Source organism: Canis aureus, chromosome 20 (assembly GCF_053574225.1).
Source record: "Canis aureus isolate CA01 chromosome 20, VMU_Caureus_v.1.0, whole genome shotgun sequence".
Classification (NCBI taxonomy): domain Eukaryota; kingdom Metazoa; phylum Chordata; class Mammalia; order Carnivora; family Canidae; genus Canis; species Canis aureus.
In genome coordinates, this window is record NC_135630.1 from 36,648,643 (window position 1) to 36,676,615 (window position 27,973).

Genomic DNA, 27,973 nt, shown 5'->3' on the forward strand with positions numbered 1-27,973 from the left:
GCAAAAGTAAACAACAGCAAACTGAGATTTTACATACTCACAGGAAGAAAAGTAAATGGATAATTCCAATCATACATATTTTGGACTGACCTTAAATAACCAATACATTAAGCTTTAACAAATTAATTTTACATTTACAAGATCGAATATTCAAGATTGAAATGTGACATGTAATTCCTTGATCACTTTTTAAAGTTTTTTATTTTAATTACAGGATACTTAACATACGGTGTTATATTAGTTTCAGGTATAAAATATAGTGATTCAACAATTCTATATATTACTTAGTGCATGTTTTGGTAAATGTATTCATTAATACCTATCACCTATTTTGTCCACCCACCACCCCTGTAGTAACCATCAGTTTGTTCTCTATAATTAAGAGTCTCTAAGTTTGTCTCTTTTTTTTCCCCCTTTGCTCATATGAGTGAGATCATATAGTATAGTATCTGTCTTTCTCAGACTTACTTCGTTTAACATTATACTTCCAAACGTACTGTTATAGCTCCAAACATACTGTTGCAAATGGCAAAATATCATTCTTTTTTACAGTTGAATAATATTCCATTGGATAAATATACCATCTCTTCTTTAGCCATTCATCTATTGATGAACACTTAGTCTCCATAATTTGACTCTTGTAAATAATGCTGCAATAAACACAAAGGTGTATATATCCTCTGAATTAGTGTTTTTGTATTCTATGGGTAAATACCCAGTAGTGCATTTACTAGATTGTAGGGTAGTTCTATTTTAATTTTTTTGAGGAATCTCTGAATTATTTTCCACAATGGCTGCACCAGTGTGCATCCCAACCAGCAGTGCACAAGTGTTCCTTTTTCTCCACACCCTCATCAACACTTGTTTCTTGTGTTTTTGACTTTAGCCATTCTGACAGGTGTGAGGTGATATCTCATTATAGTTTTGATTTGCACTTCTCTAGTAAGTGATGATGAGCATCTTTTCATATGTTTGTTGGTCATTTGGAGGTCTTCTTTGCAGAAATGTCTATCTGTATCTTCTGCCCATTTTTAAATGGGATTATTCAAAAATTTGGGGGTGTTGAATTAGTATAAGTTTTTTATATATTTTGGAAATTATGCTTTTTATCAGATATGTCATTTGCAAATATATTCTCCCATTCAATAGGATGCAATTTAGTTTTGTTGATTATTTCCTTTGCAATGTAGAAGCTTTTTATTTTCATGCAGTCCCTACAGTTTATATTTGCTTTTATTTCCTCTGCTTGTGGAAACCTATCTAGAAAAATGTTGCTATGGCTATTATCAGAAAAACTACTGCCTGTACTCTCTTCTAGGATTTTTATGGTTTCAGGTCTCACATTTAGGTCTTTAATCTATTTTGAGTTTATTTTTGTGTATGGTTTAAGAAAGTGATCCAGTTTCATTCTTTTGCATGTAGCTGTCCAGTTTTCCCAACACCATTTGTTGAAGAGACTTTTTCCCATTGCATATTCTTGCCTCCTTTGTCAAAAAACATATAATTATGGTTTTGTCTCTGGACTTTCTATCCTATTCCATTGATCTGTATGTTTATTTTTGAATGAATGAATTAACATCTCACTCCAAAAAGAACCTGAGAATTCTTATATATTATTCCTGTGAGTCCTAAATATTACAATTAATGTGTCACTAAACACATACACTCCTCCATCACAGACTTCCAGAATTCAAAGCTTAATGTCTTGATATCCTTATCTCTATTCCTTCTCCCTCCCTGCTACTGTGAATATCCTATTACGGCCTTAATGTTTCTTTTATCCCCCAGTGTTTGCAGTGATTCCTTCTGACTTCAATCTCTGCCCATTCCAAATAACCCTACACAATACTTTCTGAAGCAAAATATAACTTCCCTGCTTGAAAAACCCCTAATTCCAATTATTAGAGAATATATATTGCCCATTTTTTAATACTTTTGGTATTCAATTTGGATGATATGGCCACTAATCCTCCTTCCAATCTTATTATCTACTACTTTCTCTCAAAAATCCTCCAGTCAAATCCTAGTATATAGTACTCAGATCTTTGTAAAGCCTCCAATTTCCTACCCTAAGACATATGCTGTTCTCTCATCAAAAATACACATCATCGGGGCGCCTGGGTGGCTCAGTGGTTGGGCGTCTGCCTTTGGCTCAGGTCGCGATCCCAGGGTCCTGGGATCGAGTCCCACAACGGGCTCCCTTTGGGGAGCCTGCTTCTCCCTCTGCCTGTGTCTCTGCCTCTCTCTGTGTGTGTCTCTCACAGATAAATAAATAAAATCTTTAAAAAAAATACACATCATCAACATTTATTGAATCACAGATCAGGAAGGGATGTTGAAGATAACTATTCACCTTAATCTGTAAGTTAGTAACTTTTATCACTTACCCAAGAACCCACAAAACTCCCATTTTAGCACCCTTTCCATTACACAGTGATTCTCAAACTTTAGTATGCCCAACACCCAATCCAGTGATTATTAAAAAGACAGATTTCCTAGCCTCATCTGCAAAGATCATGCTCTAGTAAGATGGGCTAGGGCCAGGACTCAAGTTTTTTTAACAAGCACTTTAGGTTATTTTGAAGTGGTCAGAGCTTCAGACCATAATAAGAAAATCACCAAAAAAAAAAAAAAGAGAATGCTGTAAGAATATGTAGCCTTGTACACTTAGCACATCATCTGAAATTTTCCATCTGTACTCCCACATTGGGACCTCCAGAAAACAGCTACTCACTGCTACTTGTGCAGAATCCATAAATCTCAATCCAAAATAGTCACTTTCAATAAGGTCCAAGTGGTACATTATCTGATCAAAGAGCTCTTGTCCTTTGGCTTTTTTCTGAAAGGTAAGAAAATAAATTAATCAACAAATGACTAAAAACACACACACACACACACACACACACACAAATGACTCACAAGATCAATAAGCTTAAAATGAAGATGGTTTTAGTTATACAAGATCTAGGGGCACCTAGGTGATTCAGTCAGTTAAGTGTGACTCGATTTCATTTTTTTTTTTTTTTTAAAGACTATTTATTCATGAGAGAGAGAGAGAGGCAGAGACACAGGCAGAGGGAGAAGGGGGCTCCATGCAGGGAGCCCAACGTGGGACTCGATCCCAGAACTCCAAGATCACACCCTGAGTCGAAGGCAGACACTTAACTGCTGAGCCACTCAGGCGTCCCTGACTCCTGATTTCAGCTTAAGTCATGATCTTAGAGTTCTGAGATCGAGCCCCACATTGGACTCCACATTCAGTGGAGAGTCTATTTGAGATTCTCTCCCTTTGCCCCTCTCCTGGCTCTCTCTTAAATAAATAAATCTTCATAAGATCTACTTAAAAAAATTACTTGCAATACCAAAAATACTACCATATATCAGGTAATGTGTAAGATATTAGAATTTTCCAATAGACTACTTAAAACCAAAGAGAATTTGTGATCCATATGCACTTTTTTTTTAAATTTTTTTTATTTATTTATGATAGGCACACAGTGAGAGAGAGAGAGGCAGACACACAGGCAGAGGGAGAAGCAGGCTCCATGCACCGGGAGCCTGACGTGGGACTTGATCCCGGGTCTCCAGGATCGCGCCCTGGGCCAAAGGCAGGCGCTAAACTGCTGCGCCACCCAGGGATCCCTATATGCACTTTCATGGAAAGTGTTACCTCTTATTAACCAACAAATATTATCTTGTACTAAATAAGGAGAAACTCTTATTTCATCTTGTCAATTTTTAGAGTCCCTACTTCAACAGAGCTTCATAATGTAACTGGAAAGAGAAAACACACAAGAAAATTTAGAAACTGAAGCATGAATCATGTGGAACAATACACTTGCCAACAGATTTTAGAGATAAGATAATCATAGACTAGAATCATCAGTGAAAACTTGGAGATCAGTCTTAAACTAGAAAAGAATATAAGGTAGGCAATAGTAAAAACAAAAATGGAAGGTGGGAGGAAATATGGGACAATGAAAAAATATCATCATCAATGCAGAAGACACCAAATGTGGAGGGAAGGGTCAGTAATAAAGAAAATTGTTTGGAAAAAGCAGTTCTCAACGTGTGGTCTCAGGACCCAAGGGTTATCCCAGATACTTTCAAAAGATCCACAAGGTCCTAGGATTCTCCTCATGTAACTCAATCTAAACAACATATTGCAATAGAGTAAACTTAAGTATGTTCTCTCAGACCAGACATTAAAGAGATAGGCAAAAGTGCATAAGACAATGCTACTCTTCTCACTGAATTCTTTTGTTGTTTAATAAAACAGATGTTTTTTTTTTTTTAAGATTTTATTTATTTATTCATGACAGATAGAGAGAGAGAGGCAGAGACATAGGCAGAGGGAGAAGCAGGCTCCAAGCAGAGAGCCCGATGTGGGACTTGATCCTGGGACCTTGGGATCACACCCTGAGCTGAAGGCAGATGCTCAGTTGCTGAGCCATCCAGGCATCCCTTAAACAAATGTTTTTCACAAAAATACTTGTATGTCATTGGGGCGCCTGGGTGGCTCATGGGTTAAGCATCTGACTTTGGCTCAGGTCATGATCTCAGGGTCCTGAGATTGAGCCCCACATTAGGCTTCCTGCTCAGCAGGGAGTCTGCTTCTCCCCTTCCCTCTGCCCCTCACACCCCTCATGCTTGTTTGCTCTCTCTGTCTCTCAAAAAAATGGATCTTTTTGAAAAAATACATGTATGTTACTTCTTTATAACTTAAAAGGGGTAGATTATTGCTGTTTTAAAATTAACTGATAAATATATTTTTAATTTTTCTTTGATTTCTAATAAGGTAACTATCAACAGATACAACCCACATAAGCAAAAGCATTGCTAGGATCTCAGTTTTCAACAATTTTCATACACACCCTATCCATGCCCCTCCTCTTTTAAATTGTGATTCAAGGCAGTTCTTGTAAAATATGTATATTTACACTTATTTTTTTACTGAATCATCACTCTCTGCCTTTTAATGGATATCTTTATTTCAACTTGTATTTTTGCTTTTCCTGCACTTTTTAAGATCTTACTTGACAGAGAGAGAAAGAAAACACAAGCAGGGGGAGCTGCAGGCAAAGGCACAAGGAAAAGCAGGCTCCCCACCAAATAGGGAGCCCAATGCCAGGGGCGGGGGGTGGAGGGCCCTTAGATCCCAGGACCCTGGGATCATGACCAGAGTCAAAGGCAGAGGCTTAATTGACTGAGTCACCCAAGCACCCCTCCTGTACTTTTTACAACCTTTCTTTTTGATATATAAAAATGCTATCCATATATCCCTTTACCAAGAGAAGAACTTTACCACGCCCGCATTCTCATGATTTCCCCTCCATTCAATCCTCATTTTATGAACATATTCTCTCTTAATTCTTTTCTCTGGATGTGGCTATTTTTTTTAAGACAACAATCTTTATTTTGGTATTCTGATCATTCTTTACACTCTTACATGTATACATCACATACATCTAGTAGCATCTGCTAGGTTTGTTTCTCCACTCATTTGAGTTCTTCCTACAGAAATGATCCCCATGTGGGACTTTGTATAGCTAATCTTTAAAGGTCCTCTATGTTTGGGAATATTTTAACCATGCTACAACACTCGAATGACAATTTTCTCCTTATAAAATGTAAGATTCAAAGTTCTTTTCTTTCAGTACTCCCTTCAGTATTCAAAATGTATTACACTATCTTCTTGCTGCTTATGTTACTGTTGAAAAGTATGATGACAATTTGAATTCTGGTCCTTAATAATGTTATTAATTCTCTTGGTAAGCTTTTAGACTTTTCTATCTCTGATAGTTTTAAATTTCAATGTAATATGTCTAGGTGTGGTTTTCTTCCTTAACCGTATTTGGTATTCTACTGGGCCTTTTTAAAAAATCTGTGATCTTTCATCTCCTTTCAATTCTGGGAAAACAATATATTTCCTCAAGTATTCTTCCTCTATTTTTTTCATTTTAAATTTCCTACCTAAGTGCTGGTACTTCTTTTTCTTAAACATACATTCATTTAATACTCACAATTACTCTGATGATTATGGCTTATTTGTCCACTTAACAATAACATAGAAAAAAGTTCAGAGCTTTAGTAATATGATAAAATTGCATAACTAAAAAATGACAGGCTAGAATTTGAATTTTGCGGTCTTCCAAGCTCCAACTCCCTAAGGGTTACACGTTACACTGAGATTTTACCTGGAATGTCACCTCTGGGATCAATAATTAGATACCCTCAACTTCTTATCACAGCCTTGTCTCTAACTTGTTCATAAAGTTTCTCTCAATGCTTAGGTTCTCCAACTACATGGGAATTTCCAGTATATTGACCCCACTTATTTTCATCTGCCCCCATTTCTCCTTTTTTTTAACATAACATAAATTTTACCATTTTAACACATACAATTCAATGCTATTAAATATATTCTCAATGTGTACAACCATCACCACTATTCATTTCCAGAACTTTTCATCCTACCAATCAGAAACTCTGTATTCATTACACAACCATTCTTCACACTCCTTTCCCTCAATTCTTAGTAACCTCTCCTACTTTCTGTGGCTTGTGAATTTGTATGTCTTCTACATACATTATGTAAGTAGAATCATACAATGTATGTCCTTTTGTCCCTGGCTTATTTCACTTAGCATGTTTTCAAAGTTCATCCATGCTGTAGCAGGCCCCAAAATGTCATTCCTTTTTGAAACTGAGTAATATTCCATTGTATGTATCTACCATGTTTATCCATCCATCTGCTAATGAACATTTGGGTTGTTTTCATTTTTTGGCTATTGTGAATACTGCTATGAACCATGGCATACAAGTATCTGAGTCTCTGCTTTCAATTCTTTTGGGTATATACTTAGGAGTAGAATATGATAATTCTATGTTTAACTTTTGAGAAACTGCCCAATTGTTTTCCACGGTAGCTGCACCATTCTGCATTCCCACCAGCAATGCATAAGGTTCCAATTTCTCCACATCTTCCACAATATCTGTTATTTTCTGGGGTTGTTTTGCTTTGTTTTGTTTGATCCAACCATCCTAATGCATGTGAAAGGGCATCTCATGTGATTTTGATTTCCACTTCCTTAATGTCTAGTAATGTTGAACATACTTTCATGTGCTTATTGAGCATTTGTATATTCTTTGTAGAAGTATCCAAGTCCTTTGCATTTTAAAGAAAAATTGTATTGAAGTATAGTTGACATACGATATCACATTAATTTCCAGGGTAAAACATAGTGATTCAACAATTATATAAAGTACATTTATATAAACCACAATAAGTGTGGTTATCTGTCGCCATATAAAATTATTTCAGTATTACTGACTACATTCCCTATGCTCTACTTTTTAATCACCCTAACTTATTTACTTTATAATTAGAAGTCTGTACCTCTTGATCCCTTCATCTGTTTTACCCACCCCCAACTTCACTACAAATTCATTTTTCAGCTGCATCTAAACTCTCACTTGCTGCTTATATTCTTCTTTCTCTTTCCCCTACCAAATTATTCCAGGTCATCACCTCTTTCAAACCTGGTCTTCACTTCACATCCTATTTTCTGAAGATTAAGACCATCAAGATATTACCTTTTCATCAGCCTTCCATCTTTCCCAGCATAAGATGGTAGTCCTTTCTAGAATGTTCATCCTATAATCTCTACCTGTATAGATAAAACCAATTCCCGAGAAACATTTTTCCTATTCATTTAACAAACTCAGAACTCCCCTATCCAGCCATTCTCCAGCTGCTATTATGTTCTTCCTTTTTTACTACCAAATCTCATGGCAATTATTCAATTTCCCTTCATGCACATCCCTACCAATTAAATAATATTAAGCACCTACTAGGAACAAGGGAGTATAAGAAGTTCAAAAAATGTAAGTTTAAAAAAAAATGTAAGTTTGTCCCAATAATTCCTTTAAATCCTCTAAATCTGGCTTCTGAACACATCATTCCACTGAAGCTCCTTTCTCCACTTCATTCTTTTTACTCCTCTCCCAATGACGGCTGACTATGCTCTTATGATCTTCCACACAATCAATATCACCACCCTCCACCAGAAATGAACTGTATTTTACTCAGGTCTAATATTCATTTCCTCCCTCCACCATATCCATGTACTAAGCATTCCTTCTGCAGTCTCCATGCCACTATTACTCTATAACCCCATCATCTTGTGTTTTGCTACTATACAATCTCCAGATTTTTTTCCCTATGATCAATCAAGGAAACCAACTCTAAATCATGTCTCTTGAGTACTAACAAATCTTAAATGGACTAAATCTTAAATGGACTTAAATGGCAAAAATCCATGAATTTTTTTAAACAGCTTTGAGATATAGTTCACATACTGTATCTTTCACCTATTAAAAGAACAAAATTCAAAGGTATATTCACAGATATGCACAACCATCATAATTTCAGAACATCTTCGTACCTCAAAAAGAAGCCTCGTGTCTTTTAGCTATTGCCTCTCAAAAAGAAGCCTTGTGTCTTTTAGCTATTGCCTCAAGCACCATTCCCACCACCCCTTCAGTCCCTACCTATCTGCCCTTAGCAACCATAAACCACTAATCTCTTTTGTCCTATAGACTTCTTTATTCTGGTCTTTCATATGAATGGAATCATCATATAATATGTGGCCTTTTGTGACTGGCTTCTTTCACCTAGCACAATGTTGTCAAAATACACCCATGTAGTATGTATCAGTACTCCATTTCCTTCATGGCCAAATATCCCATTATATGGATATAACACATGTTGTTTATACATTCACCTTTTGACAAATAGCTAGGGTTTTCTATCTTTAGGATAGTAAAAATAACACTGTTATGACTACCTGTGCACAAGTTTTTGTCTAAACATGTCTTCAATTCTCTTGGATATATACCTAAAAGTTGAATTGCTGGGTCAAATGATAATAACTATGTTCAATCACTTGAGGAACTACCAGGCTATATTCCAAAGCAGCTGCACAACTTTATATTCCTGCCAAAAAGTATAAGAGGGTTCAGATTTCTCCACATTCTCACCAATACTTAGTATTATCTGACATTTTTATTTTAACCTTCCTAGTTGATATGTAGTATCTCACTGCAGTTTTAATTTGCATTTCTCTGATGACTAATTATGGCAAGCATCTTCTCATGTACTTAACCATTTGTATATCTTATGTGGAGAAGTGTCTATTCAGATCCTTTGCCCATTTTTAAATTGGGTTCTTTTTATTATTGTGTTGCAACAATTCTTTATATATTCTAGTCATAAGTACTTATCAAATACATAATATGCAAATAGTCTTTCCCATTATGTGTGAGAACATTCTCACTTTCTTGATAATGGCCTTTGAGACACAAAAGTTTTTAATTTTGATAAAAGTCCAATTTATTTTTTCTTATTTTGTTATTCATGTTTTTGGTATCATATCTAAAAACTGTGCCAAATCCAAGGTCATAAAGATTTATCTCTATTTTCTGTTCAAAGAGTTTTATACTCCTAGCTCTCATGTTTAGGTCTTTGATCCATTTTGAGTTAATTTTTATACATGGCATGAGCTAAAGTTCCTACTCATTCTTTTGAATATGGCTATCCACTTGTCCTAGCACTACTTGTGGAAAAGCCTATTTTCCCCCCCACTGAATGGCTCCGCCACCCTTGTCACAAATCAATTCACCATAACCAAAGCTTCTTGAGGAAGAACAAAGCTGGAGATCTCACAATCCCAGATTTCAAACTATACTACAAAGCTATGTTAATAAAAACAGCATAGTACTGGCACAAAAACAGACACACAGATCAATGGCACAGGATAGAGGGCACAGAAACAAATTCACTCCTTACATGGCCAATTAATCTACAATAAAGGAAGCAAAAGTATACACCAGGGAAAAGACAGTCTCTTCAATAAATGACATTGGAAAACTGGACAGCTACATACAAAAAAATGAAACTGGGCCAGTATCTTGCACCATATACAAAAGTCAACTCAACGTGGATTAAAAACCTTACTCTAAGACCTAAAACTGTAAAACTCCCAAAGGAAAATACAAGCAGTAATCTCAAGGACCCTGGCCCTAGCAATACTTTTCCAGATAAGTCTCCCAAAGGAAAATACAAGCAGTAATCTCAAGGACCCTGGCCCTAGCAATACTTTTCCAGATAAGTCTCCCAAAGGAAAATACAAGCAGTAATCTCAAGGACCCTGGCCCTAGCAATACTTTTCCAGATAAGTCTCCTCAGGCAAGGGAAACAAAGCAAAAATAAACTATTAGAACTACATCAAACTAAAAAGCTTTTACACAATGAAGGAAATCATGAACAAAATGAAGAGCAATCAACTGAATGGGAAAAAGTATTTACAATGATATATCCAATAAGAGGTTAAAATCCAAAATAAAGAACTCATACAACTAAATACTCTAAAAACAAATAATTTAAATCATTTGATTAAAAAATGGGGAGAGGACCTGACTATACATTTTTAACAAAAAAGACATACAGATGGCCAACAACATGTAAAAAGATGCTCAACATTACTCATCACCGGGGAAACGTAAACCAAAAACCACAGTGAGGTATCACCTCACACCAATCAGAATGGCTAGGATCAAAAAGACAAGAAATAAGTTCTAGGGATCCCTGGGTGGCGCAGCGGTTTAGCGCCTGCCTTTAAAAAATTTAAAAATATTAAATTTAAAAAAAAAAAAAAAAAAGAAAGAAATAAGTTCTACTGAGGATGTGGAGAAAAGGGAACCTTCATGGACTGTTGGCAGAAATTTAAATCGATGCAGTCACTATGGAAAACAATAGGAAGGTTCCCCAAAAAATTAAAAACAGAAGTATGATATGATCCAATAATTTCACTGCTATTTACACAAGGAAAACAAAACACTAATTCAAAAAGATACATGTGCCCGTTTATTGCAGCATTGTTTACAATAGCCAAAATATGAAAACATAAGGGCCCACCGACAGATGAATCAATATAGAAAATGGGGTATATATACAATGGAATATTACTCAGTCATAAAAAGAAGAATGAAATCTTGCCATCTGCAACAACATGGATAGATCTAGAAGGTGTTAAACTAAGTAAAAGCAGTCAGAGAAAGAAAAATACCATGTGATTTCACTTATATCAGAATCGAACAAATGAAAATATACAAAAAAAACAAACAGATTCATGAATACAGAGAATAAACTGATAATTGCCAGAGGGGAGGGAGGTGGGAAGATGGGCCAAATAGATGAAGGGGATTAAGAGGTACAAACTTCCAATTATAAAATAAATAAGTCACAGTGATGAAAAGTACAGCATAGGGATTATGATCAATAATATAATAACTTTGGTCAAATGGTTAACTATTTATCATGGTGAGCATTTCATAATGTATATGTAATTGTCCAATCATTGTGTTGTACACCTAAACTAATACTGTATGTCAAGTATACTTCAATTAAAATTTTAAAATTAAAAAAAAAATTTTAAACCAGATTAAGAGGGATCCCTGGGTGGCGCAGTGGTTTGGCGCCTGCCTTTGGCCCAGGGCGCGATCCTGGAGACCCGGGGTCGAATCCCATGTCAGGCTCGCTGCATGGAGCCTGCTTCTCCCTCTGCCTATGTCTCTGCCTCTCTCTCTCTCTCTGGGTGACTATCATAAATAAACAAAAATTTAAAAAATAAAAATAAAATAAAATCAGATAAGAACACTTTTTTTTTTAAATTAAAATTAGTTAGCAAGGACAGCCTCGGTGGCTCAGCGGTTTAGCACCGCCTTTAGCCCAGGGTGTGATCCTGAAGACCCGGGATCGAGTCCCACGTCAGCTCCCTGCATGGAGCCTGCTTCTCCCTCTGCCTGTGTCTCTGCCTCTCTCTCTCTGTGACTCTCATGAATGAATGAATGAATGAATGAATGAATAAATAAATAAATCTTAAAAAACAAAATTAGTAAGTACTGAATAGACATTTTCCCAAAGATGTGCAAATGGCAAGTATACATATAAAAAGATGCTCATCGGTAATCATTAGGAAACTACAAATCAAAACTACAAATGAGGTATCACTTCACACCCACTAGGAGAACTACAATTTTAAAAAAGGAAAATAAATAAATAAATAAATAAATAAATAAATAAATAAATAAATAAATAAAACAGTTGCTATGGAAAACAGTTTGCCAGTTCCACAAAAAATTAAACATAGAATTATCATATGACCCAGCAATTCCACTCCTAGGTATCATACCCCAAAGAATTAAAAACCTGTATTCCAAAAAACACTTGTAAATGAATATTCATAGCAGCACTATCCACAGATGCTAACAGGTGGACATAACCCAAATGTCCATCAACTGGTGAGTGGATAAACAAATTATGAATTATCACACAATGGAACATTATTCAACATAAAAAGGAATGAAGTATTGATAAATGTCATAGTATGGATGAACCCCAAAAACATTAGGCTAAGTGAAAGAAAGGTCACAGATTGGATAATACTCCATTTATATAAAGCATTCAAAACAGGCAAATTCATAGAGAAAGAAAGCCAACTAGCAGTTACCAGTGTCTGATGGGAGTCAGAGTTTCCATTTAGGATGCCAAAAATATCTTAAAACTAAATAGAGGTGATGATTGCACAATACAGTGATTGTGTTGTGCAAAACACCAATGCACTTTTTAAAAAGTTTTATTTATTTAAGTAATCTCTACACCCAACAAGGGTCTCAAACTCATGACCCTGAGATCAACAGTCACACACTCCTCAAACCAGCCAGGTGCATTTTTAAATGGTTAATTAAAAAAAAAAATAAAAAGGTTAATTTTCTGGGGTGCCAGAGTGGCGCAGTTGGTTAACCGTCTGTCTTTGCCTCAGGTCATGATCCCAGGGTTCCGGGATCGGACTCCATATTGGGCTCCCTGCTCTATGAGGGGCCTGCTTCTCCCTCTCCATCTGCCTGCTACTCCTCCTGCTTGTGTGAGCACTCTCTGTCAAACAGAAAAATAAAATCTTTAAAAAAAATCAGAGGGCAGCCTAGGAGGCTCAGCGGTTTAGCACCACCTTCAGCTCAGGGCAGCATCCTGGAGACCTGGGATCGACCATACTGGGCTCCCTGCATGGAGCCTGCTTCTCCTTCTGTGTGTCTCTGCCTCTCTCTGTGTCTCTCACGAATAAATAAATAAAATATTTTTTAAAAATAAATTAATTAAATAAAATAAAAATAATTTAAAAAATTTTTAAATCAGAAAGGCCTTAAATAATGGAATAAAGTCAGGGGAATCCTTGGATGGCTCAGTGGTTTAGTGCTGCCTTTGGCCCAGGGTGTGATCCTGGAGTCCCGGGATCAAGTCCAACATTAGGCTCCCTGCATGGGGCCTGCTTCTCCCTCTGCCTGTGTCTCTGACAATCTCTGTGTGTGTGTGTCTCTCTCCTGAATAAATAAATAAAATCTCAAAAAAAAAAAAAAAAAAAGAATGGAAAAAACTTAAAATTATTTAAAAAAAAAAGACACTAGGAAATGTGAATCCTACTACTTTGCTCCTTTTCAGTATTGTTTTGGCTATTTTGAGTCCCTTGTAATTCCATATGAATTTTAAAATTAGCTTGTCAATTTCTAAAACTAAATCAACTGGTATTCTAGTGGGGATTATGCTGAATCTATAGGTTGATTTGGGGTATCCTGTCATCCTTTTTAAGATTTTATTTATTTATTCATTAGAGACATAGGCAGAGGGAGAAGCAGGCTCCTCTGCAGGGAGCCCAATGCGGGACTTGATCCCAGGACCCTGGAATCATGACCTGAGCTGAAGACAGACGCTCAACCACTGAGCCACCCAGGTGCCCCTAGGGCTGCCCTGCCAACTTAACAATGTTAAGTCTTTATAAACACAGGATAGCTATAAATGTTATTTATCTAAAAGTATAACTACACATGGACTATATAATTTAGAGCCTTCAGTGTCTACATCAGCAAAGCAGATTTTTAAAATTAACACCAATTGATTAATCAAACACTTTTTATTAACGTAAAACTTGGGAGATAGAAAAATAATAAAAGACACCAGATTTAGTATTTACTAAACAATACTAAGCTCAAAAACCAAAGAACTTTACTGTGACATTTCCAAAGAGAAAATTAAAAATGAGATAGTTAGAAATTTCTACCTGATGCTTTTATCATTCACTGAAAGGCATTAGGCATTCTCACTGTATTTAGTTTTTTTAAAAGGGGGTGGGGAGCCACAAGTAGAAGGTACTTACACCACTTCCCCAGTTTGAAAGAAAGTCAGAAAGAAGAAAATGACCGTTACTACTGGTATATTTTAATTTGAAGTCCAGAGATTTAAATTAAATTACTCTATTTAATCACTGATAATCACTTAAATATTGTCTGAGAAAATCATCTTAGTTCCACAATGGCTTGCTATGATCACTAATGACCTTAATCCTACTGGGAAATGAGTATGTGCTTCATCCAATTTCCAAAATCAATTCTAAATCCTCTTTTGGAATCATACCAGAGTGGTTGAGAAGCTACATCAAAAAAAGAGAACTTTCTTTTTAGAAATTAATATTCCTCTGATCTATTTTTTTCTTCTAGTAAACAGTTTAGCTGGCAGGCCAATGCCCATTTTATATCCATGTGAGCATCTAGAATTAGTTTACTAACTCTAGGATTTCACCTGCAGAGCTGAAAAGGCAATTGTTCTAGTTCCACAAAGAGTCAAATTTAAACCTCTTGGCTTTTTCACTGCAATTGTCTATATGAGAGTCAACTCCACCCTACAGAGCCTACCAAGCACAGGAAACCATTCTATACTAGTCACTAGCCATTTGTTCCACTACTTTAAAACCTCGTGCTATTTCTCCTCCACACTACACTGCCTTTTTAAAAAGTTCCTTTACCAAGTCTACTTTCCTAGTATCAGCCTCTCCATCAACAACCTCGAGACTTCATACTTTAAACATTAGGTAATAAGAAACTTCTTTCCAGTCTCTTACACAGCAATCTCAAGCTTTTTATCACTTATCTAATGATATTTTAATGGAATAGTACACAAAACTCTTAAGATATTTATCAGGAAAGAAATGAATATGAAAACTCCATAAAAAGTACCATATATTGGGGGACGCCTGGGTGACTCAGCAGTTGAGCATCTGCCTTCGGCCCAGGGTGTCATCCTGGAGTTTCGGGATCAAGTCCCACATCAGGCTCCCTACATGAAGCCTGCTTCTGCCTCTGCCTATGTTTCTGTTCCCTCTCTGTGTCTTTTGTGAATAAATAAAATCTTTAAAAGATGATAAATACATACCCATGATGATGACTTCAAAATACTTCACGAAATCCTACGTTTAATTTTATCACATTCCATTATTTTTAAAATGTGTAAGGTACACATCTAGTACCTTCTAAATTATTCAATTAATCAGAATATTCATTTAAATAAACGATCTAATTCCTTAATCTCTCACTCTGTGACTTAAAGGTTTCCAGAGTTTATTCAACTGTATACTATAGTAGCATTTAGGCTACCACCTTGCACAAAGACCTTTCTTACTGCAATTTGGGTATGTAGGTATATATTAAAAAGAATGTGTAGGGAGGGAAGACTGTGAACATCCAATGACACATCAAATCACACATTTTATAGATTAGTTACATAAATCTTTTTTTTTTTTTTTTTTTTTTTTAATTTATGATAGTCATAGAGAGAGAGAGAGAGAGAGGCAGAGACATAGGCAGAGGGAGAAGCAGGCTCCATGCACCGGGAGCCCGACATGGGATTCGATCCCAGGTCTCCAGGATCGTGCCCTGGGTCAGAAGCAGGCGCCAAACTGCTGCGCGACCCAGGGATCCTCACAAATCTTTTTTTAAAAAAGATTTTATTTATTTATTTGAGAGAGAGAGCGAGCTTGCGCGCACTTGACTGTATGCTCAGGGAGAGGAGTAGAGGGGAAGGGAAAGGAAGGGGGACAAAATCTCAAGCAGATCCCCTGCACTAAGCACAATGCAGAGCTAGATTCCACAACCCAGAGGATCATGACCTGAGAGGAAACCAAGGGTCAGAGGCTTAACCAACTGAACTACCCAGATGCCCCATTACATATATTTTTTGATGCAGAACAAAGCCATTTGGTATTAGTAAAGAACTAAGAAAGAAATGCAACTCCCACAAACCATATAGCTACCTTCCTTGCCCCTCAAAAAGTCGTAAGTTAACTCCTTTCAAATATATCAGATTGTTTCACATTGTTAGCTAGAATTATACATTCATAACTGCAAAAAGAGACCACCAAAAATTTTAATAAAATCACAACATCCTGTCTTGATATAAAGATTACCATGTATAAAAAACTACCCCTGGAAGCTACTTTAGGAGCAAAGGGATAAACAGAGCTGAGGAGTATGAAGTCCTTTTTACTTCATTTTAATAAATTTTCTGCAAGCACAGTAAACTGTTGAAGAAGTATTTGTTTTGAAGAAAGTGAGAAGTGTTTTGAAAATTACAAAAAAGCAGAATTAAAAGTCTTGTAGTATACATATATCATTATCATTCCCAAAGATTCTTATTGCTTTAATAACTGCTCAACAAGGATTGTGAGAAATCCAGTAGAGGGCAGCCCCGGTGGCGCAGCGGTTTAGCGCCGCCTGCAGCCCAGGGTGTGATCCTGGAGACCTGGGATCGAGTCCCACATCAGGCTTGTTGCGTGGAGCCTGCTTCTCCCTCTGCCTGGGTCTCTGCCTCTCTCTCTCTCTCTATCTGTGTCTCTATGAATAAATAATAAAAAAAAAGAAATCCAGTAGAGTACCCTACATATTGTGATCATAAGAACACACTGCCCTATCATCTAAATATTTTAGGTAACTTCCACTAATCCCAGAGAAATACAATCCTATTGGGTATCTAAGGTTACCTGATCCATGTACCTCAACTAAGGTGCCTGATCCATACTAACCCGTATTACCTAATTTTCCCAGAAGTTACCAGTAGAAAGTTCAAATGAAAGCGGTCTCACATAAAATCTGCAAAAGGTCAGCAGGACCTACATACCGGCAAGTCCACACTAACATCAGTACCATCCAAAAGAGAAACCCGACATGTGATGATAGACTTAGAGTCTCCAGCTGCAGGAATGTGTGTGGCAGCTCGTTGAGCTTCTCGGAGTCGTTCCTTCTCAGCATGTTTACGCATTGACCGACGCCCAAGTGTTCTACGGAAGAAGCTCAGCATTTTTCTCACTGTAAAACAGAGAAAAGAGTATCAGCAGACTCCCCACAATGTGCAGACAAAATAGGATTTAGTAAAATCCTATGGGCGTTATGGACATACTATTAAAAAATTTCCTGATCAAGGAAATTTGAAAAAATTAAAACTAGCTACTTTAATTCAAAGTTTTTGAAGACTTTTATATAAGATAGAGCTATGACTTACAGCATTTCTATACCTACTGGTCTATCTTATTAGGAAGCTGATAGGAGGGCAACCTGGGTGGCTCAGCGGTTTAGCGCCGCTTCAGCCCGGGGCGTGGTCCTGGAGACCCAGGTCATTGGGCTCCCTGCATGGTCTCCCTCTGCCTGTGTCTCTGCCTCTCTCTGTCTTTCATGGATAAATAAATAAAATCTTTAAAAAAAAAAAAAAAGCAGCAGCAGCAGCTGATAGGAGACAAAGAACATTTATGAAGCTTATTAGGTCTTCTAGGTCAATGAATTGTATGTACAATTGCTATATTATCTCTCCAAATGTTAGGAAACAATCCACACACTAATATTTCCTTTGATGATCATAACAATCTTAAGAAGTTCTATTTCTTTTCTGAGCAATCATAAAAAAATTCAAAACCAGGGGTGCCTGGCTGGTTCAGTGGGTAAAGCATGCGACTCTTGATCTCAGCATTGTAGTTCAAGCCTCACATTGGGTGTAGAGATTACTTAAAAATAAAATCTTAAAAAATAAATAAATAATCACCTATTTCAGCTAAAATACAATTCAAATATTACGTTTTTATCAAATATTCTATTACTTAATGATTTTAAATTGCTATTTAATAGAATCAATTCTTTATAACATTAAATTATTTTAAAGCCACTTCTTTTGTCTTTATTAAGAATGTTATGGTTAAGCAAAATAATTAAAACAGGTTTAGTAATTTTAAAAATATAGCAAACACAAAATGGTAACACCATAAAAAGTTTAATTTATGCAAATAAGTGAGAAAAATTAAAGACAGTTATTAATTCCAGAGAAAACAAATAGTTGAGCAGAAAAGGGAAAGTAATCACAGTATACTACATGACTTAGCTAATTAAATATTCATAATACTATAAAACTAAATACTTTAAGCATAATTATAAAGTAACTATAAAAGGAGGTATATAGGGCAGCCCCAGTGGCCCAGTGGTTTAGTGCAGCCTTCAGCCCCGGGTGTGATCCTGGAGACCCGGGATCGAGTCCCACGTCAGACTCCCTACATGGAGCCTGCTTCTCCCTCTGCCTGTGTCTCTGCCTCTCTCTCTCTCTCTCTGTCATGAATAAATAAATAAAAATCTTGTTGGAATTCAACTAATTCCCGAAACCAAAAATTAAGAAGTGACAATAAAAGCATGTTACTTAAAATGTGAAAGTGTCTTCAGAGAACAGAACTTAGTAATGTGCTATTTTTCAAAAAGTCTTCAGATTAGATGACTCGACTAGACAGATTTATAAACCTGATTAAAATAAAAGCTAATTTAAAAATAAATATAAATAAATAAAAATAAACACCAGCACATTAAAAAATAAGTGCTTATAAATTGAAGATTATCATATACATATCACACATGTGGATATTACAAGTATGGATATTCCTATAAAATTGAGTAAATTGGCAAAGTCATGAGACCTGTCATTTATGTTCATCTACCTAAATCCCAAGAAAATACAATTTTAGATAGCTTTTCAGTTTACAAAGCACTCATATATAACATCTGGCTGCAGTCTCTTTCTCTTCAAGTTTCCCTTTAAACATTACTTAATTTGTACTTTGCTACCTATTTTCATTTCAGCTGCCTAAGAGAGGTACTTGTTATCCCACATGTGGAAACATGTGTCAGAGACTCCCTATTTTTAACTCAACTCTACCTATATCTCCCCCAAGAAATGTTCTCTGATAACCCAAAGAGTTAGTCGCTCCCATCATCACACTTCCACTGAAACCTGAAAATCTTTTACTATTTAACTAATCAGAATTTATTTATTTAGGAACACCTGGGTGGCTGGGCAGGCAAGCGTCTGCCTTTGGCTCAGGGCGTGATCCCAGGTCCGGGGATGGAGTCCTGCATCGGGCTCCCTGCAAGGAGCCTCCTTCTCCCTCTGCCTATGTTTCTGCCCCTCTCTCTCATGAATAAATACATAAAATCTTTTTTAAAAATTTTTATTTATTTACATGTCTTTCTCATTTATCGTAAGCTCCTGAAGATACAATTCCTTTTTTGAATAGCCAGCCAGACACCCAGAACAGTTCATCCTCAAGTACAACAAATGATTAGGAAATAATCTTACTTGCTCCTCAGAAAACCTCCCCAAAATATTCTTATTTTAATGAGTAAACTTAAGGATTCAATAAATGAAACCATTGGCCAAGTCCATTATGTAGTAAATAACGAAGACAGGGGCTCAAACTCTGATTTTTCTGATTACAAATCTTGGTCCCTCTACGTCACAGAACCATTAATGTAAAACCTGTACTTGAGAGATAAGAAATTACCAAAGATCACAGCTAAAAAGAGTCTGAATGAAAATACTAGCACAAAACATACACGATGAATTTATTTTTTTAAAACTTACTTCAGCTTATTCAACAAACTGCAAGGGGAAAAAAGATGCAAAGAAAACTACAGATTAAAGGACTTTAAGGGGGATCTGGGTGGCCTAGAGGCTGAGCATCTACCTTTGGCTCAGGTCATGATTGCAGGGTTCTGGGATCAAGTCCCGCATCACGCTCCCCATAAAGAGCCTGCTTCTCCCTCTGCCAAGGTCTCTGCCTCTCTCTGTGCCTCTCATGAATAAATAAAATCTTTTTCAAAATTTTAAAAAATAAAACAGACTTAAAATACATATCCATCAATCACAACGCACCTACCTTAGATCCTAATTCAAATAAACTTTTTTTTAAGGTGGTTGATGTTATCATTGGGGGAAACTAGGTGCAAGGTATATGGGAACTCTAGTATTGTAACTTCCCACAAAAGTCCAAAACTATTTCAAAATATAAAAATTTTAAAATCACACATTTGTAAGGACATCTGGGTGGTGCAGCTGGTTGAGCAGCCAACTTATTGGTTTCAGCCCAACTTATTGGTTTCAGCTCGGGTCATGATCTTGAGGTCCTGGGATCAAGCCCTGCTTCAGGCTCTGCACTCACTCAGAGTCTGCTTGGGATTCTCTCCTTCCCTCTCTCTCGCTCTGTCCTCTTATTCATGCTGTCTCTCTATCTCTCTCTCTCTAAAATAAAGAAATATATATACTTTTAAAGTCACACATTTGTTGTTGCACATATAATGTATAAGTCTTTTTTTTTTTCCCCGAACAAAAGCAATGATTTATTGGTAATGGCAATGAATGGAATATTGACAGTCTCTGATGAGAATCAAGCAATTATCCAGGAGCTGTAGATCTGACTGCATTATGGTCTTCCAGTGTCTTTTGTACCTTAGTGGCTTTCTCATTTTTTGCCAACTACTCGTTTGAAGTCATTCATATTGGTTGCCTGGACTGGAGTACCAATAAAAATAAAATATGAAATTCTTGTTGTTTCTTCTTCACCTTGATTGGACTGAACAAATATAGTTACACTGTTAACATTCTGAAACTTAACATAACGAAGTGGGACAATGCCATCTTCTTTAATATCATCCTCTGTTAGTTCCAGAGCTTGAGTTGGTTCACTTCTTTCTGCTTCTTCAAAATCCATAGTTCGGGGTAGATTGATAAAAATTTGTACATATTTAGGACCCTGACCATTATTAGGCCCTTGAAATTTCATTGAATAAAGCTTAACAGGCTGATTAAATGCCACAGTAATAAGTAGCTGTTCATCACAATCAGATTCCAAGGTCATATCTTTTCGTAAACAGTTGTCAAATCCATGCTCATCACTTTCATTGAGGCATTTGATGCCAGTTGATATTTTAAATGCATTTGTGAGGTACCTAAGTGTCTCAGTCGGTTAAGCTTCCCACTCTTGATTTTGGCTCAGGTCATGATCTAGAGATTGTGAGATCCAGCCCCACATCTGCTCTGTGGGCATGGAACCTGCCTAGGAGTCTCTCTCTCCCTCTCTCACCCCACTCATGTTTTTGTTGTTTTTTTTTTTAAAGATTTTATCTATTTATTCATGAGAGACACAGAGAGAGAGAGGCAGAGACACAGGCAGAGGGAGAAGAAGGCTCCATGCAGGGAGCCCAATGTGCGACTTGATCCGGGGTCTCCAGGATCAGGCCCTGGGCTGAAGGTGGCACTAAACCGCTGAGCCACCCAGGCTGCCCCCAACTCATGTTCTATCTCTGTCTCTCTCTCTTCCTCTCAAAAAAAAACAAAACAAAAAGATAAAATGTAAACTAGATGCATTTATAAACATGATGAAAATAAAAGCTGAAATACAGGAATAATACCAACATATGAAAAATTCAGTTGCTATATTTACAAGTATGCATATCCCTATGTAATCAGGTAAACTAGCAAAGCCATGACAATTGTCATTTGAACTTCCTAAGGACATACAAGCACACATTTGAACACTGACTGGATTGTTTATGATAATCAAGGAATTACTGCCATTTTTCTTTTAGATATAATAGTAGTATTAAAGATATGTTTCCAAAAAATCCTTATTTTTTTAAAGATACGCACTAAAATATTTATAGATAAATGATGCAGTATCTAGTATTTGCACCAAAGTAATACAAAAGAGAGAGTTTAGTGGGAATAGAAACTAAACAAATTGCCCAGATAACTGGCCACTGTTGGACATGATGGGTACATGGGGATTCATTATACTCTTCTGACTACTTCTAAGGTGAATCTTTCCAAAATAAAAGTTTTTCTAAGAAAAAAAAAAAAAAAACACTCAAAATGCACTACAACCGTGTGAGTCCTAGGAAGCAAATGAACTATAAAACAAGTTTTCTGACTCTCACCTTATCTTACACCTTGAAAATAAAAATTCATCATGCAAGTAGAATTAACCTGCTAAGGAAAAATAAAGCTTCTTTTAAGATGCGGAACTATGTATTTTGAACCCAATGCCAGAAACAACTTTTTACAAAATATAAAAGCAACTTACATGAAAATAAATTTCAGATGGACTAAGAATTTAAAATTAAAGAAATGATAAAGTACTAGAAGGAAACAATATATTAGGGTGAAGAGCTTTTAAAATTTTTTAAAGGACTAATATGTAGTTTAATAAAGAACTATCACCATTAAGTAATGCAACAGAAAACAATGGGCAAGGTATGAAGAAACAAGTTCTAAAAGATGATATGCAATGAAATATGTATAAAAAAATGTATGACATCGAAAATAACAAAGGAAATCTAAATTTTAAAAAAGATACTGTCATTTAAGACTTAAGATAGCCAGGGTTGGGCAGTCCGGGTGGCTCAGCGGTTTAGCACTGCCTTCAGCCCAGGGCATGATCCTGGCATCCCGGGATCGAGTCCCATGTCAGGCTCTCCACATGGAGCCTGCTTCTCCCTCTGCCTGTGTCTCTGCCTCTCTCTGTGTGTCTCTCACAAATAAAATCTTTACAAAAAAAAAAAAAAAGCCAGTGTTAAAAAGGATATAGGAAAAACAGTCACACTCATACACTTTTTTTTTAAAGATTTTATTCACTTATTCATGAGAGACAGAGAGAGAGGCAAAGGCAGAGGAAGAAGCAGGCTCCCTGCAGAGCAAGGAGCCCAATGCGAGACTCCACCCCAGGATCTTGGTATCACGATCTGAGCTTAAGGCAGACACTCAACCACTGAAACACCCAGGCGCCCCCTACACTGTTCTCTTTGGAGGATCTGACCACATTGTCAAAAATGTTAACGTGCATACAGTGTTACTCAGTAAATTTATTTCCGGTAGGATATCCTAAGAAATAGGATGTGATCCAAGTTGGAGAAATAAGGATTTTCAGGGTATACCTGACTTAAAATTGTAAATATGCCCACCAATATGCAAGTGGTTAAACAAATTATGGTATATCAACTGGTATACGACACAGCTGTTTTTTAAATACAATTGACTTAGACACAGACAAAATTTCTAAATGAAAAATGAAATCAGAGAAAAGTGGGTAAGGGTTTTTGTTTGTTTGTTTGTTTTTAAGATTTTTGTATTTATTCATAACAGAGAGGAGGCAGAGACATAGGCAAAGGAAGAAGCAGGCTCCTTGCAGAGAGCCCAATGCAGGACTTGATCCCAGGACCCCGGATCACCCAGGCATCCTGAAAAGTGGTAAGTTTTATCCTACTCTAGGGTGGGATACTTACCATACGCACAAAAGGACTAAGACATGCAAACTGTTAAGTGAGTTTATCTCTGGAGTGGGTCATGTGGAGGTACTGAAGTCCTCTATAATAAGAATTTATGAATCTGTCAAGAGTTTTTAAAAATTGTTAAGGGACAGCTAGATGGTTCAGTCAAGTGAGCATCTGACTCCTGATTTCAGCTCAGGTCTTGATATCAGGGTCATGAGTTAAGCCCCATGTTGAGCTCCACCTTCAATGTGGAGTCTATTAAAAAAAAAATTGTTAAGAGAAAAAAAGGTTTTGGGGCACTTGGGTGGCTCAGTGGCTGAGCGTCTGCCTTTGGCTCAGGTCGTGATCCCAGGATCTTAGGATGGAGTCCAGTACTGCGCTCCCCACGGGGAGCCTGCTTCTCCCTCTATGTGTGTCTCTGCTTCTCTCTGTGTGTCTCTCCTGAATAAATAAAATCTTTAAAAAAAATAAGTTTTCCCATATTCACTCTCTTTCCATCCCCACTGCTACTTCCATTCTGAACGCTACAGCAGTGCATTTTTAGCAACCACAAATCTGATCCCAACTTAAAAATCTTTAATGGTCTTTCAGGCAGCCCACTCTGCTCTAGTATCCCTTCTGCCCAATTCAACAATTCCTTTTAATTGTGGACATTTTTTTGTTGTTGTTGTTTTTTGTTTTGGCTGTTCCATCTTTCCGGAATGCTCTCTTTCCACTTCACCTCTCTCCCATTTCTTCAGAAAAGCATTCCGTGACTCCTGAGTCTAAATTAGGTGCTCCTGTAAGTACCCTTAGACTTTTCTTTACAGCATTTACCAAAACTGTAATTAAATACCCAATTGTTTAATTATGTTTTTTACTGGGTACTTCCCCACCAAGACTCAAGAATCTGGTCTGACTCATTCAGCAAGATGACCCAGCTAGCACAGCAATCAGCATATTAGGCACTCAATAAAGAACTTGTCTGACACTAAAATGATACAGTGGAATTCTCGAGAGTAGGTTTACATGTTTGTTTTTTTAATGCTGGTTTTTTAATCTGAGATTTTTCATTTTTCTCTGTAAAGGAAGCTATTCTTTACGATCATAAAAATGTAAACTGAAGTAAACCATTTACACCTAAATTAACTGAAGGTTTTTAAAGATATTTATCTAAAATTCAAATTTGCCATGAAATGTGTATACTCTCGCATACACACTTCTAAGTGGTGGCCACATTCTTTGGTAGGCAAATGCCTTTTGATAAAGCAATATACCAATACACAGCAAGTGTCCTAGATATTGATATCTTTGGTCCCACTAATGCCAACACGGAAAACGCCTGCAAGAGAGTAATTCAACAGAAGTAACACAGATCATTTTCTAATGAAGTTTACTATAAAAAGAAGAAAACGCCAGGCGCCTGGCTGGCTCGGTGGTTGAGCAGCTCCCTTCGGCTCAGGGCGCGATCCTGGGGTCCTGGGACCGAGCGCCCCCCCCACCCCCCCACCCCCGCATCGGGCTCCCCGCAGGGAGCCTCTTCTCCCTCTCTCTCTCTGTATCTCTCGTGAATAAATTAAATAAAATAAAAAGAAGGGGGAAAAGAAAAGAAAACCCTGCAAACTAGCTTATGTGTACGAATAATCCATTATGTTAAGAGAGTTCAGCAATGTTTTAGCAATATCAGAAATGGAGTTGCGGGTCATTTTACCCCTAATTCTTAAAAAAAAAAAAAAAAACTGCTATTAATTTTAAAATGTTGTCAAACATGGGGGATCCCTGGGTGGCTCAGCGGCTTGGCGCCTGCCTTTGCCTCAGGGTGTGATCCTGGAGTCCCGGGATCCAGTCCCACGTCGGGCTCCCTGCATGGAGCCTGCTTCTCCCTCTGCCTGTGTCTCTGACTCTCTCTCTCTGTGTCTCTCATGAATAAATAAATAAAATCTTTTTAATAAATAAATAAATAAATAAATAAATAAATAATAAAATGTTGTCAAGCAGTTTCAAAGCCTTGGGTCTTCTCGCCCTTAGCTAAAATTCAAGAGACTCCGCCCCACAAAGCCAGAGACGGGCACGATGACTGTCACCCACCCGAGCACCCACCCTAACACGCCGGCGCCGCGGGGGAGGGGGAGGGGGAGGGGGCGGGGGAGGGGCGGGGAGGTCCTGGGGTCCCGCCACGGCTGGGAACACACCTGCCTCCCACAGCGTCCAAGCCGCTCAGGTCCCGGTCCCGCGCGAACCGAGCCCCGGGGCCCCTCCGCGTTTCTAAGACGCTGACACCAAGTCACGGTGGGCTTTTCCCCTTGAGCCACCACATGCCCGTCGCCAGCCGCTCTAAGGCGAGACCTGTTGAGAAGGGCGACCCCCGGCCGCCCCGGAGGCAGCCAGCGCCGCGACTGGGCAGGGGCCGGGCTCGGGTCGGGTCGGGTCGGGGCCGGGGTCGGGGTCGGGCCGGCACACATTAACCCGCCTCGGCCCCCGCCCCCGCCCCCGCTCCCGCCGCGCCGCCGGGACCGCCCGAAGCTCAGCCGCCCGGCCCCATTGGCCGCCGCCGCCCCTCCCCTCCCGGCAGGTTTAATATTTGGCCGGCGGGGGCCGCGGCGCCCGGAGCGAGGCCGCGAGAGCCGAGCCCCGGCGCGAACCAGGACGGGTCCCCGGGGCGCTGAGGCGAAACGGGGCGTGGGCCGAACCGGTGTGGGCAGTGCAGCCGGGGCCGCTGGGCCTCGCGCTCACCTGGGCTGGCGACCGAAGCGCGGAGAGCCGGCGGCGCGGGCGCTCGGGTCGCGGGCGAGCCCGGGGAGGGGGCGGCTCCTCGGCGGACGCCGAGAAATGGCGGCCTGAGGCGCACGCCCACCCGGCGCTAATCCTCCCAAGGACCCCGGCCGGCCGCCGGCCCGCCCCTTAAAGCTCCCTCCAGGCTCCGCCCCCGGGAGGCGGGGCGCTCCGCTCTTAAATGGGCAATGACACCGCCCCGGAAATCGCCCGGCCGAGCGAGACGCGCCTTAAACCGGCGATGCCAGGCCCCGCAGAAGCGGCGACCAGCGCTGCAGGCCCGCGTCCCGGGCTGGTTTAAAGGGGCGCCGCCGAAATCCTGCCCGCGCTCTCCGGCTCCTCCTCGGAAGGGGGTGCACGCCCGCCCGAAGCCCGAGACGCGCCCCGCCCGGAGGCGGCTCAGCGCCTTCCGAGCCCAGCGTCCATCCATTCGTTCCAGAAATGAATTCTTTCAGCAAATCCCTGCTACCCCGTTGTTAGAGGACCTTTCCTTGCAGTGGGGGGAAGGACGGTAACAAGTACATACCAAGTAGTGGTGTATCTTGAAGAAAAAGCAGGGAACAGGGAATAGATTTCTGCTTAACACAGCGTGGTCAAGGAAATCCACTGCGACTAGGGGACCGTTCTTTGTACGGATAATTTGTGAAATTGCCTAACATGGGCCAAGCTGTTTTCTAGACCCTGGAGCTAGAGCAGGTAATCAAGTCACACAAAAATCCCTCATGCACGGGGAACCCCGGTGGCCCAGCCTTCGGCTCGGCTCAGGTCACGATCCCGGGGTCCTGGGATGGGCCCCGCCCCGGGCTCCCTGCTCAGCGGAGTCGGCTTCTCCCTCTGCCTCCACCCTCCCCCCCCTGCTTCTGCTCTCTCTTTCTTTCGCTCAAGTAAATAAAATGTTTTTTTTTTAAATGCCTCGTGTAAAAAAAATAAAAACTAAATAAAATAAATAAATAAAATAAATTTTAAAAAATAAATAAAAAATAAAAAATGCCTCGTGTAGCTTAAGTGCTTGCAGAAAAGACAAAATAAGTGAGGTACATTAGTAAAATTAAAGACTACGTTAGGCAGTGCTAAACGACAGAGGAAAATCAAAGCCGGAGGCAGGGGGAATAAGGAAGTGGTCATTTTTGATAGACTAGCTAGGTAAGGAGGAAGGTGTCCCTAAGCAGGTGACCTTTGAGTGCAGATGGAAAGGAGGTGAAGGAGTGGTTCTGTGGACTCCTGGGGGAAGAGCAGAGGTTAACCCCGAAGGCCCCGTTGAATGGGTGTTTGGTCTGTCAAGGAAAGCCAGCATGCCTAGAGTAAATAAATACAGCCGTGGAAGATGCCAAGCCAGGGAGCAAAGAGCTGTGAGGTGAAGGGCCTTGTGTGCCTGCCTCAAGGTCTGAGTCACTGGGAGGTCCATGAAGGCCCTGCTGGCGGAGATGAGAAGAAGCAAATAGTCCGCCTCTACTGGAGATTTGGCACTGTCTGTCCTCCACCACCCCAAGACTTGATAGTTGGGCTTGGCAGGGACAGCTGGTCTCTGCACCCCGTGGCGTTGGCTAGCGCAGCCCAACAGGAGCTGGAGTTACCAAAATGGCTTCATTCATCTCACCTGGGGAGGCTGCAATGAACAGCTGGGTTCTGCCTGGCCCTCTTTCTCCAGCAGGGTAGTTGGGGTGGCTCAGGCCCTGAAGCCTATTAAGGGAAATGCCCAGAAGTC

The 27,973-nt window shown here is 39.1% G+C and overlaps 1 protein-coding gene and 1 pseudogene across 7 annotated transcripts in view; both read right to left on the minus strand.

Annotated features, from left to right (window-relative positions):
* Nucleotides 1-26,387, minus strand: part of EPB41L5 (erythrocyte membrane protein band 4.1 like 5) — a 146,115-nt gene extending 119,728 nt beyond the window's left edge. For 4 of the 7 annotated variants that reach the window (XM_077861369.1, XM_077861367.1, XM_077861365.1 and 1 more), the window contains exons 1-3: nt 26,230-26,386; nt 17,063-17,250; nt 2,735-2,839 (exon numbers count right to left, since the gene is read on the minus strand). In XM_077861369.1, coding sequence (XP_077717495.1) covers nt 2,735-2,839; nt 17,063-17,242 — 285 coding nt within the window. In that variant the 5' untranslated portion in view covers nt 17,243-17,250; nt 26,230-26,386. Of the gene's footprint in view, nt 1-2,734; nt 2,840-17,062; nt 17,251-25,688; nt 25,895-26,229 lie in introns of those variants that run through there. The other 3 variants (XM_077861368.1, XM_077861371.1, XM_077861366.1) reach the window with 2 other exon arrangements.
* Nucleotides 20,559-21,215, minus strand: LOC144291694 (thioredoxin-like protein 1 pseudogene; annotated as a pseudogene).
* Nucleotides 26,388-27,973: the final 1,586 nt, after the last annotated feature.